We start from the raw sequence: 13,050 nt of genomic DNA, 5'->3' as shown, positions 1-13,050 counted from the left end.
TGTGGTACCAAGGGATCCCGAGTAGAACGTCACTCGTGTGCCCTGAACACCCGTCATTGCAAACGAAGTTTGCTAATGCTCGGTGTAATGGCAACATCCCATCCGAGTGCCAGTCGAACTACCTCCGCCTGTGGCGTCAGTCTGTTGGGCGTAGTTCCAAATCGAGCCGCCAATTCCAAGTGAAAAGAAGTTGGCCTTGGCTCCTTCAGAAGGGCTTCCTGATCCTTCACTTTGCCCCAAAAGCGGTAAAGTTTGTACTTTCATTCATTAGATTCGGCGCAGGTCTCACGCCATGTGGTACCAGTTCTGCTTTTCTATCTGCCTTTTCTGCCACATTCCTCAGCTGCTCTCGAACTCTCAGACCTGTCGTCGTCTTTATCGTCCTGTTCTTTCTGTGCCTTACTAGGGCACTTCGCAGAGATATGTCCATGTTCCCCGCATCCAAAGCACTTCCCCTCTCTGATGAAGCGAGCTCTCTCCTCAGGAGTAAGCTTGGGTCGTGCATCCTTTTTCTCTGGGTTGCTCTTTTTCTTTCTACTTTCATTCCAAGAAGTCTATTCGGCTCGTTGTGTCATGGCCTTATCTGTGGGGTAGGTCAGATTGCCAGAGTGAATGGCAAAGCCCCGCTTCGCATGACTCATCAACTCCTGAATAGTAGCTGACTTCTGTTCCAAGCAGTGATCTTGGATCTCTGTAGGTAGACCCAAGGTAAACCGCTCAATCTTCTTTCTGAACGAGATCTTCTTGAATGAAGAGGCGGGTAGAAAAGAGCTCCAGAATCTTTCACAATAAGCATTGATTGTGTCTTTCTTGGTCATCCGAAGATGGTTCCAAGGAGCTCGTATATCTCGTTCATATTCTTGCGTCAACCAAGAAGAAATAAAAAGCTTTTCAAATTTCAGCCATTTAACTGGCGCACTCTTGTTTAAAAGAAGCGTGGACCACCAAGTACGAGCATTCCCTTAAGGTAAGAGGTAGCTCTCCGAATCTTGGAGTGCTCTGAATAGCGTCCTCCCGCGAAAGCGATGTCAAACTGTTGTATAAAAGACAAAGCCTTCGAAGCATCTGAGTATCCTGAAAAGTATCAAACTTGATCGAGTGGCCATCTTCCTTAAACTCTCGGACTTTCTTGCTTTTATCTTCGAGAAAGTCATACTGGTTGGCTTTGTAAAAATTCTTCTTGTTCGCATAAAACCTTCCATCATCGGAATCTGAGTTGTTTGTAGACGAGTCCTCAGTAGAACTCTTAGTCTCTGGGCGAGATGTAGCCTTCTTTTCCTTTTTCTTGCCCTTTCCGAAGCTTTGTTGCTTGCTTCGCTTTTTACCTTTTCTGTCTTCTTCGCTCGAATCCGAGGAGCTAGAAGAACTATCAAAAGAAGAAGAAGAAGAACTGGGTACTCCTTCAAATCGAACACGCTTCTTCTGTTTCTTTGCCTTGTCAAATGTCGACCGATGACCCAAATAACTTGGAAAGTCAGTGCTTTTCTTCTGCTTTTTGCCGTGCTTTTTGGCTTTCTTTTGCGCGTCAAAAAGCTGAGCAATCCGTGCATCAACCACATTCTCCAGTTCCTTCTCCGTATATTTTCTTGGAGGCAGAAGGTTTCTTGAGAGTGGGTTTCGGGAGTGGTGTTGTGGTTCTCTGCCACTCCGTCTGTACCTCTTCCAAAGAGGTCTGGTTCATATATTTTGCCATCTTGGGGTCCTTGGCAAAATTGAGCATCATCTTTGTTGCATCGCCGATCAATTGACGACGCTCCATCTCTCTTTGCTCCGCCTAAGTAGGCCGAGACGGGCCATACTCTCTGCCTGAATCTTCATTGTGATCCCAGCCCGCATCTCCAGATGCAGAGGGAGTCGACTGATCATTGCCTGAAGCCATAGGTGCCGCGGAAAAAAAAATCGGGGATTGGATTTCCCGTAGAAGAGAAATCGGCCATACTCTGATACCACTGTAACAGACTTGGACACTCCAAGTCAAGAATCGACCACGACAGCACCAAATAACTACTTCAAAACAATTCACAGATCACAATAGATTTGCACTGGCCCGGCGGAGTTCCGTGCCTAGAAATATTGGCCCCAAAGACTGGCGCCCCTTTCGATATTTCTTTTTATATTAATCAATCATCAAAGTACAAGAGAGCGGTTAGGGTTTCACTCTCAGACTCTGCGTCCAAATGCTCTGAGAAGTGAGGCCCTCACCACTTATTTAAAGCTTACAAGGGATGCCCAAAAGCAGAGCCCCAAAAGCTTTTAAAATCAAAAGCAGTAGTCCTCTCTCTCTCTTTAGAGAGTCTTTTCTTTTTTTATATAAAAAAAAGCAAAATTCGCGTCGCTCATCATTTCAAAAAAAAGCCTCCGCGATTTCTGGAAATTAGGGTTTCTGTTGTCCGCCACGTCATCACTTTGTGACAAAGTCTGTTACAGTGGTATCAAAGCACGGCCGATTTCTCTTCTACGGGAAATCCGATCCCCGAAAAATTTTTTCCGCGGCACCTATGGCTTCAGGCAATGATCAGTCAACTCCCTCTGCATCTGGAGATGCGAGCTGGGATCACAACGAAGATTCAGGCAGAGAGTATGGGCCGCCTTGGCCTACTCAAGCGGAGCAAAGAGAGATGGAGCGTCGTCAATTGATTGGCGATGCAACAAAGATGATGCTCAATTTTGCCAAGGACCCCAAGATGGCAAAATATGTGACCCAGACCTCTTTGGAAGAGGTACAGATGGAGTGGCAGAGAACCACAACACCATTCCCGAAACCCACTCTCAAGAAACCTTCTGCCTCCAAGAAAATATACGGAGAAGGAACTGGAGAACGTGGTTGATGCACGGATTGCTCAGCTTTTCGACGTGCAAAAGAAGGACAAAAAGCACGGCAAAAAGCAGAAGAAAGGCACTGACTTCCCGGGATATTTGGGTTGTCGGTCGACATTCGACAAGGCAAAGAAACTGAAGAAGCGCGTCAAGTTTGAAGGCCTACCCAATTCTTCTTCTTCTTCTTCTTCTTCTGACAGTTTTTCTAGCTCTTCAGACTCGAGCGAAGAAGACAGGAAAAGCAAAAAGCGAAGCAAGAAACAAAGCTTCGGAAAGGGCAAGAAAAAGGCAAAGAAGGCTACATCTCGCCCAAAGACTGACAGTTCTACTGAGGACTCGTCTACAGACAGCTCAGATTCCGATGACGGAAAGTTTTATGCGAACAAGAAGAATTTTTACAAAGCTAACCAGTATGACTTTGATAAAAGCAAGAAAGTCCGAGAGTTTAAGGAAGGTGGCCGCTCGATCAAGTTTGATACTTTTTCAGGATACTCAGATGCTTCGAAGGCTTTGTCTTTTATACAACAGTTTGACATCACTTTCGCAGGAGGACGCTATTCAAAGCACTCCAAGATTCGGAGAGCTGCCTCTTACTTTAAGGGGAATGCTCATACGTGGTGGTCCACGCTTCTTTTAAACAAGAGTGCGCCAGTTAAATGGCTGAAATTTGAAAAGCTTTTTATTTCTTCTTGGTTGACGCAAGAATATGAACGAGATATACGAGCTGCTTGGAACCATCTTTGGATGACCAAGAAAGACATAATCAATGCTTATTGTGAAAGATTCTGGAGCTCTTTTCTACCCGCCTCTTCATTCAAGAAGATCTCGTTCAGAGAACAGATTGAGCGGTTTACCTTGGGTCTACCTACAGAGATCCGAGATCACTGCTTGGAACAGAAGTCAGCTTCTATTCAGGAGTTGATGAGTCATGCGAAGCGGGGCTTTGCCATTCACTCTGGCAGTCTGACCTACCCCACAGATGAGGCCATGACACAACGAGCCGAACAGACTTTTGGGAATGAAAGTAGAAAGAAAAAAGAGCAACCCAGAGGAAAAAAGGATGCACAACCCAAGCTTACTCCTGAGGAGAGAGCTCGCTTCATCAGAGAGGGGAAGTGCTTTGGATGGGGGGAACAGGGACATATCTCCGCGAAGTGCCCTAATAAGGCACAGGAAGAACAGAATGATAAAGACGACGACAGGCCTGAGAGTTCGAGAGCAGCTGAGAAATGTGGCAGAAAAGGCAAATAGAAAAGCAGAACTGGTACCACATGGTGTGGGACTTGCACCGAATCAAATGAATGAAAGTACAAACTTTGCCGCTTTTTGGGGCAAAGTGAAGGATCAGGAAGCTCTTTTGAAGGAGCCAAGGCCAACTTCTTTTCACTTGGAATTGGCGGCTCGATTTGGAATTACGCCCAATAGACTGACGCCATAGGCGGAGGTAGTTCGACTGGCACCCGGATGGGATGTTGCCATTACACCGAGCATTGGCAAACTTCGTTTGCAATGACAGGGGTGTTCAGGGCACGCGAGTGACGTTCTACTCAGGATCCCTTGGTACCACAAGAACTACGCCGTGGTTGACTACCGAGCCGAGAAAGCGGCTTTGATAAATGAAGGGCTTAGAGATTCTACTTGATGAACTTCAGTTTCTTACTCATTCTTTTGGGAGAACTGAACGTTGGATAAAGGTTGAATATGTTTTGACCTGATCAAAAGAACGCCAATATTTTTCTCCACACTCATGCCGATTGCTTTTCAGAGGGCCTGAAGATCAAACCATTGATCTGATACCTGGAAGCACGCCACCGAATCGGCCACCTTACCGTGTGAGCCGAGTACAGAATGAAAAGATTACGAACCCAGTGAAAGACCTCTTGGAAAAGGGTCTTGTCCAGCCTAGTACTTCACCGTATTGCTCTCCAGTGTTGTTGGTTTTGAAGAAAGACGGATCTTGGAGAATGTGCATCGATTATAGCACTCTCAACGAAATCACCATCAAGAACAGATTTCCGATTCCTAGGATCGATGATATACTCGACAGGTTACAGGGATCCTCGTGCTTTAGCAGGATTCACTTGAAGAGTGGATATCATCAGATCAGGATAGCGCAAAGAGATGTCTACAAGACAGCTTTTCGGACGACTTTTGGGTTATTTGAGTTTCTGGTGATGCCTTTTGGCTTAACCAATGCTCCTGCGACATTTAACCGGATGATGGATAGGATTTTTCGAGAGTACAGGCTATTTGTTGGCACTTTCTTTGACGACATCATTGTTTTCTCCAAGAATGAGGCAGAACACAGAGATCATCTGCTTCAAGTCTTTCAGGCATTACGAGATCACACGTTAGTAATTAATGCAAAGAAAAATGAATTTTTCCTACCAAAGATACACTTTTTGGGACACATTGTGTCAGCAGCAGGAGTGCAAATGGAGCAGGCCAAGATAGAGACTATCCGTGATTGGCCCGATTTGAGGAATGTCCATGAAGTTAGAAGCTTCTTGGGACTGTGTTTGTACTACAAGCAGTTCATACGAAGTTTGCAAAGGTTGCTTCCCCTTTTGCATACCTTGACACAGAAAGGAGTACCTTTTTCGTGGGGACCACAGAGGTGACTGCCTTTCAGACATTGAAAGAGAAATTGACTACGGGACCTATTTTGACTTTGCCGGACTTGCAGAAGTCATTTGAAGTATATTGTGATGCTTGTGGTCGTAGTCTGGGTGCGGTCTTGATGTAAGAAGGCCATGTCATAGCTTACGAGAGCCGTTTGTTCTCTAGGCCGGAGATGACAGCACAGATCTATGAGAAAGAGCTTTTGGCGGTTATCCACACTCTTACTCAGTGGCGGCATTACCTACTCGGAGCGGATTTTACTGTCTTTACAGACCATCAGAGTTTGCGCTACTTCTTGTCACAGAAGCAGCTTTCGGAAAAGCAGATGCGGTGGGCGAACATCTTGTCACAGTTCCACTTCCAAATTGTCCATGTGCAGGGACAGAAGAATGTGGTGGTAGATGCTTTGCCTCGGAAACCGTTGGTTCTGGCTATTTCCGCGATACATTATAGGAGCTTCGAGGATATGGTCGATCAGTATGCCACAGATACAGATTTTGCAGATATTTTCACACGGATACGGGATGGGGAGACAGTAGCGGGATACTCCCTTTGGGAAGGCTACTTGATGAGAAAGACTATGTTGTGCGTTACACAGCCGTTGAGGGATAAGGTTATGACTGAATGCCACTGTCCACCTTTTACGGGTCACCGCGGCATTGCTACCACCATGAAAGGGGTAGAGAGATATTTCTTTTGGCGGAGACTCAGGAGGATGTGGAAGAGTTTGTGGGTAGTTGCTTGGTATGCCAGAAGGTCAAGTTTGACAGGCATAAGGGACAGGGATTGTTACAGCCTTTACCCATACCCACCCGCCCCTGGGAAAATATTGAAATGGATTTCATTTTTTGAAATCCCGAGAACACAGAATGATCATGATGATTTTCCAATTACATGGCACGTTTGAGACGATTGTCTTCGACAGAGACCCCAGATTTATGAGTTTGTTTTGGAAGGCAATTTGGGAGAACATTGGCACGCGGTTGCAGTTCTCGTCATCGTTCCACTTGCAGACTGACGGGCAATTTGAGATTGCCAATTCAGTGATTTTAGATTTATTGAAGTCTTATATCTCAGATCAGAAGACTCAATGGGAAAGATATTTACCTTTGGTGGAATTTGCCTACAATAACACGATACACTCGTCGACGTGGAAGGCGCCATTTGAGATTGTTGAAGGTGCTACGAAGGTTCCACCCTTCCTGAGCACGAAAGATAAGATCTTGGAAGCGAATGAATATTCGCGAGGTTTGGATACGGCTTTTGCCAAGGTTCGCGAGACTTTACAGGAGTCTCAAGAACGACAGAAAAAGGCAGCGGATCGCCATCGTTGCGACTTGAAATTGAAGGAGGATGATTAGGTGCTCTTACGTTTTGAGAAGACACGCCTACGAAAGAAAAAGGGAAAGGAGAGGCTTTTTCCAAAGCTTAGTATGTGATACTACGGACCTTTCCAGATCACTGAAAAGATAAATGATGTCACCTTCCGATTGGAACTGCCAGATACTTGGAGGATTCATAATGCATTGCATGTGAGTCTCTTGAACCCTGTTAAGGGTGATGTGCCTGATGATGGGGAGCCTGATGAGCAACCCGCAGTGGGAGAAAACGAGGAGATCATTGTTCCTGAACAGATTTTGGCACATAATGATACGAAGAAAGGTAAAGTCCGAAGGCGGTTCTTGGTTTAGTTCAAGAACTTTCCTGCATTTGATGCCAAGTGGATGGAGGAGGAGGACCTAGCAGATACTCCTCGGATTGTGAAACTTTACCTCGATGTTTTGGATTAGCATAGTCTACTCCAAATGGAACCCAGAAACTCAGCTTGGCCGAAGATCTGGTGCAGTGGGATGCACAAGAGGGGAGTTACTCCGCTCCTTTGTCAACGGATGCCTCGATTTTGATACTAAAGTCACTGATGTCTCTTTGAGCTTCAGGGATACTGAGAGCTGACAGTATTCTGCTAGATGACTTTATGAAATGGAATTCCTGATAATGATACTAATTTGTTCTTGACTTCTTGTGAGTGCAGAAACTGATAGATGAAATGACTGCAGTATTTTGGTCTGATTGATCTCGAATAGACATGGTTGCAATAGGGGTTAGTCAATCGCACATCGATGAGGTCCCGATTGGACCTAGATGTGATTGCTAGCTACATTGCCGATAAATCATGGTCTAAGATCCGAATGAATGTTGAAAATGTCATGTGATATCCTGTGATGTCTAGTGATGTCCTGTGACGTCGTGTGATGTGACTATCGATTTTGTATTTGTGCTAGATGTGTGTTCCTAGTACGTAGGTACTAATAGTCAGTGTCTGCTAAGACGGTTTATGGCTTTTGTCGGTTTTGCAGGCGTAATCATGGTCGATTACAATGCTTTCAAGAGGGGGGTATGTCACAAAGTGATGACGTGGCGGACAGCAAAAACCCTAATTTTTGCCAAAAACCCTAATTTCTGGACGCAGAGTCTGAGAGTGAAACCCTAACCGCTCTCTTGTACTTTGATTTGATTAATATAAAAAGAAATACCGAGAGGAGCGCCAGTCTTTGGGGCCAATATCTCTAGGCACGGAACTCCGCCGGGCCAGTGCAAATCTATTGTGATCTATGAATTGTTTTGAAGTGGTTATTTGGTGCTGTCGCGGTTGATTCTTGACTTGGAGTGTCCAAGTTTGTTACAACCAGTGGGAGCCCAACGGAAGCATCTCCTAAAAATTAGGGAACTCTATTTTGGGCCATGAAATGTGTTCGCGTCATTGCCTTCGGAATGACAAGGGGAACATTTTACAACTCTGCCGCGAAGTCAACTGGGCAACCAGTCAAGAGATTTTTAGGCGGCAACCCCGAAACGGGCAAATGCTTGTAAATGTGCCAAGTGGTACTTTCCTGTGTACTTGCCTCATGCAGAAAAATGGACGCTGAATTTTTAGCTGGGAGAGGCCTCACTTTGCATTTTGTCACAGATTAAGAGCTATGGAGTGCTTTCTTTCCACTCTATGTATAGTGTGGTGCTAGGAGTGATGCCCTGCACACTACACACTGCTCTCTCTCCCCCCTACATGCAGTTATGTGATGCCCCACAAGAGGCCTGTTCATTTGACTGATGTATTGGTTTCATGCTTTTGTGCTGAGGCAAGAGCCTCCTTGAGCAGGAACAAGGGTAGCTAACTGCTACAGCCTACTCCAAAGCAGGCACCGGTGAGGGTCATAACCTCACTGTACAGTTGCGTTTTCAGCGTTGTGTATGCGCTGTAAATTGACTGCTTTTCAACCATACGGACGCCAGAATCATTGGGAATAGTGCCCCACTGGCAGAGGACAGTTAGGGGACTGTTTGGGGCTGAAAACCGGGCAAAACCAATAAATACAACGTGCTAAATTTACTGTTTTTAGGCAGGAATCAAAGGGTTTATGCCAATGGAATTGAGTTCCAGCAGGGGAATTGGTTTCGCACAAGTTTTGGGGCTGTTATGCTGCCGAAATTTGGCCAAAACAGTTGGTATCTAGCTGGATACAGATAAAGGTTTTCCAGGACTCTACTTTGTAACTTACCCTCTCAAATATAAAGAAATACCGAAAGAGGCGCCAATTTTGGGACCTACAGGTTGTCGGGGTCTGCTCCGAGCATTCTAGCTTCCGAGCCGTGTGTGTGCTTAAGTGTTAATTCCCGTCGCAGGTTTCCTTTGTACGTTCTCTCTGTGTGTCTAAAGTAAAGAATTTCGGGTAAAAGCCAAAGCCTAACGCCCCACGGGCCGGTTTTGTCACGTGACACATCTAACCCTATGTATACGTGGACAAGCTACTTCATGACAAGGGTTCAGTTCCATTAGATTAGGAAGTGGTCTTGCACTTTTGCGAGTCTGTTCGCAGACCGTGCATGTCTAGACACTTAGAGTAGATGCATATCCTCTGATTACACACCCACAGCATGACATGTCCCGTTTAGTCCTCATGCATAGCATTCAGTAGCAAATAATGACCAACAGTAGTCTTCCAGAGCTAATTGACTCTAATTAACTCTGGAGTGTGGGAACCACCTCTAAAACCCTTTAGTGACTTTAAGTTATTTAAATAACTTATAAACTAATGGGATCGTGGAAATCACCTTACATAAAGCTGCTCGACCTGAACTTAAGGCAGCGTAAAAGGAAGACAGCCCTTGACAGCCCTTGAATTGAAGGCCAGATCGCAGAAGAGAGAAATCAGTCTTCTAGCGTTTCTCATTAGCTGGTGTTTGCAGATTGTGCAGCAGCCAGCGATTCAGAATCAGCCAGCATTGGAAATCAGCCATCGCCAGCAATTCAGCAAGACGCAATCCAGCCAGCGTTGGTTCCAGCCCGTCTCGCCGGCTTAGCAGAATTCATATAGCAGCACCGTACAATCAATAGAAAATATAAATAAAAATAAGAGAATGCCTTGAGTCTCGACATAGGTGTGCATTGTGTCACTCTTCCACAAATCTGGGTTCCCAAGTCCAGGGACACACCAGACTATTCCATGCTCTCCCATCATAGCCTGTACTTTCTAGGTGCTTCTCTAAAACCCAATACTAGTGCGAATATTGGCTACATGTGTACAGCATGTGGGTTCAGCCTCCATACCATGTCCCATATGTCATCCGCTATTCTGCTTTGTGTTATGGAAAGTCACGAGATAAATGCACATAAAATTTTACTATCCACAATTTTGAGCAGCGAACGTCCCAACATCGCGGGTTGCCCATCAGTTTGTCCAATAACCCAGCTTGCCAATATGCCTGTTTCTGGTTGTAGGTACCTCTAGTCTCCACGAAAATAGACCCATTTATGCCTTAGTCTGTACGGCAATTCTAAGTGCACATGGCAATGTTTCAGCAAACCTTATACCTCTTCGTACAAGAAAGCTGACCACTGTCAAAGAAAGCTATCCGAATCTAAGGGAACACGGGCTCTCTCTCTCTCTCTCTCTCTCTCTCTCTCTCTCTCTCACACACACACACACACACACACACAGCGTACCTGAAGCGCGCAGAGCGTGGCGGCTGGCATGTCTCAACCCTTGCATTTTGCTGCGGTCAGCGGGGGTTTTGGGTTTTGGCTCTATATCGAATGTGCTCACTGCTCATAGGCTGCTTACACACTGCTGCGGGGGTTTTGGGTTTTGGCTCTATATCGAATGTGCTCACTGCGAGTCATTATAAACTTAGGCGGCTTACACACTGTTGTCATGCCTGCCCGTTATTTTTGGGGGTGGGCAGGCATGAGCAAGTGTTCAAGTTATTTTAAAAAAGTGATAGCGATTCCAGCTCCTCCGCTTGCCTTATTGGTTTGATGCTTTTGCCCCACTGAGCTGTCAGCAGCTCGATGTCTGCTCAGGTTGTCTAAGTGTATGTCCAGCGTCACTTTTTCACAGCCAACAATTCTTTGTCGGTTGGCTTCCACGTCTGCATGCCCAAGGTTGGGCATGTGGCGTGCAAGTAGCCTTAGGCTAGTGGTGCCCGTTTATTGGCTATGCCATTCGACAAAAAGGGAGGGAGTTTCAGTCCGTGTACCCTTCAAATTTTCAAAAGGTATGTCTTATTTTTCTCTTTTTTAATCCATAGTCTCTCTTCTCCTTCTTCTTCTTCCCCCCCTCTCTCTCTCTCTCTCTCTCTCTCAAGTTGAAAGGCAGTGCCAACGTCTATCTCCAAAAGCCTTGTTTGGAACTGCCCGCTTGCAGTTGGTGGTATAGACATGGGGCTTGCCACGGTCACACACGGGCATGGAGGAGATGGGATCTAGATTGGGATGATTCACCATCATAGATCTAGGACAAAGTAAACTCGAAAAAAAGGTAAACTCAAGAATCCGAGTTTACGTCGCCGCCCTTGCCCCTCCCTCACACATAAAAGGATTGAGCCCACCACGTGGGGGATAAGAGCCATGAGCCTTAGCTGCGTCACCCACGCATGTTGCTCGTAAAATGTAGACGTCCCACTCTCATTTTGATGCACAAACACATCGCAAACAAGGAAAAGTAAACTTGGGTATCCAAGTTTACTCTTTACCCAAGTTTACTTTTGTGACAAGATCTATGGCACCGGATTACCGTCAAGGCCCTAAATTGATTGGGGCCTTAGATCCCATCTCCCCGTGCCTATGTTGATATAGTTGAGGTGGACCTTGGTGCAATTTGTGTCTCAAATTTTAAGGGGGTAACGTTCTTTCAGCTATTTTTACATTTAGCATTCTTTCAGCGTTAAAAGTAAACTCAAGTACCCTAGTTTACTTTTGCGACAAGATCTACAGCACTAGATTGATGTTGGGGCCCTAAATTGATTAGGGCGTTAGATCCCAATTCACATGCACGTGTTAGATATAGCTGAGGTGGAGCTTGGTGCATTTTGTGTCTCAAGAGGCAACAACCTTCTACAATTTTTGTAGCTGCCATGTGTGAGTTTGCACGGGTGTTTGAGGACTGCTTCACACAGATTGGGTGTTTGTGCTTTGCTATAATTAATGCTTGGATCAAGAAAAAATGGAAGATGGCTTCCCATGAAAGCCCTCGCATGTGATGGTGTGAGCTTCGCAAATGTCTCTATAAGGCGAGTCATTGACCTTGGCCTCCATTGTCATAATAATCAATATCTAATTCTCCTAAATGATTTTCTCATATTAAACTGATCATTTAATGTGGGGAAGTGCCAAGGGAGAAAAAGCTAGAATATTGGTTAAGTTAGCAGACCGGCCACAGTAGGGATCCAAAGGAGGGAAAATAGGGATCCAAAGGGGGGGCCATCTGCAAAAGAGCCATGTGAAACAACGGGCTAAAAAGACCCTAAGGTTCAGCCCATTAAGACTTCCAAAATGCTAAGGTTCCAAAATTCAAAGGTTGTGTCCAAAGGTCAACCTTAGGGAAAATTGGATGCTTAGTGTGTGCCCAAAAAGTCTTTCTACATCCCTACATGGGAGGGGGCGAGCCCCAAAGCTAGGGGATGAGAGAGAAAGCCACACACACACACACACAGGCTCCCTTTACACAAAGGGAATGAGGGACACATGTCAGCTCCCTAGGCCAGATGCCCACAAGGTATGCCCAATTCCTATTGGAAGACCCTTGAAGTGGACCAATGAGAATTAGGCTAGAGTAAATCTAGTTTAATTAATTTAAAAACATTTAATAAAAGAAACCAATAAGAATTAAGTGTCCTAGAAGACTATTGGGCAGTCTCCCAAGGGGTCCAATGAGCATTCAGGAGCCCCATGGCTTGCCTGATTCCTATTGGCCAGGAGGCAAAGGGGTCCAATGAGAGTTTAGTTTAATTATTTAATTATCTAAAGCTCTCACAAAAGGGGAAAGGGGGACACATGTCAGAAGGCTATCACTTATGCTGCTTAATCCCTATTGGCTTGACCTGGGGAGGTCCAATGAGGCAAAAGCCAGACTAACTTAGCAGCTAGGGCTCGCCCAAGAGAGAGAGGGGGCTGATTTTTGCTTGGCATGGACACACACACTCTCACACTTGACCATGTGTGAAGGGAAAATACTCTATCTCCTCCCAAGCTTTAATGGAGAGCTCATCACCTACTCCAAGCTTGTGAGATAGAAGCCTACATCAACACTCTCTTGGCATGTGGATGCAAATCCA

The 13,050-nt window shown here is 45.5% G+C and overlaps 1 protein-coding gene across 1 annotated transcript in view; it reads right to left on the bottom strand.

The window, feature by feature from the left end:
• The window catches only part of LOC147417335 (uncharacterized), a 30,631-nt gene extending 20,009 nt beyond the window's left edge, over positions 1–10,622 (bottom strand). The window contains exon 1 of the mRNA XM_086507707.1: positions 10,442–10,622. Within this exon, the coding sequence (XP_086363833.1) occupies positions 10,442–10,487 (46 nt within the window). The 5' untranslated portion in view covers positions 10,488–10,622. The remainder of the gene's footprint in view (positions 1–10,441) is intronic.
• Between the last annotated feature and the right edge of the window lie 2,428 nt (positions 10,623–13,050).

The sequence above is a fragment of the Adiantum capillus-veneris genome, unplaced genomic scaffold, assembly GCF_014529385.1.
Source record: "Adiantum capillus-veneris isolate H3 unplaced genomic scaffold, ASM1452938v2 Hic_scaffold_274, whole genome shotgun sequence".
In the NCBI taxonomy this organism is placed as follows: domain Eukaryota; kingdom Viridiplantae; phylum Streptophyta; class Polypodiopsida; order Polypodiales; family Pteridaceae; genus Adiantum; species Adiantum capillus-veneris.
Note: the sequence above shows the minus strand (reverse complement) of the source record. Positions and strands in the feature narration are given on the sequence as shown.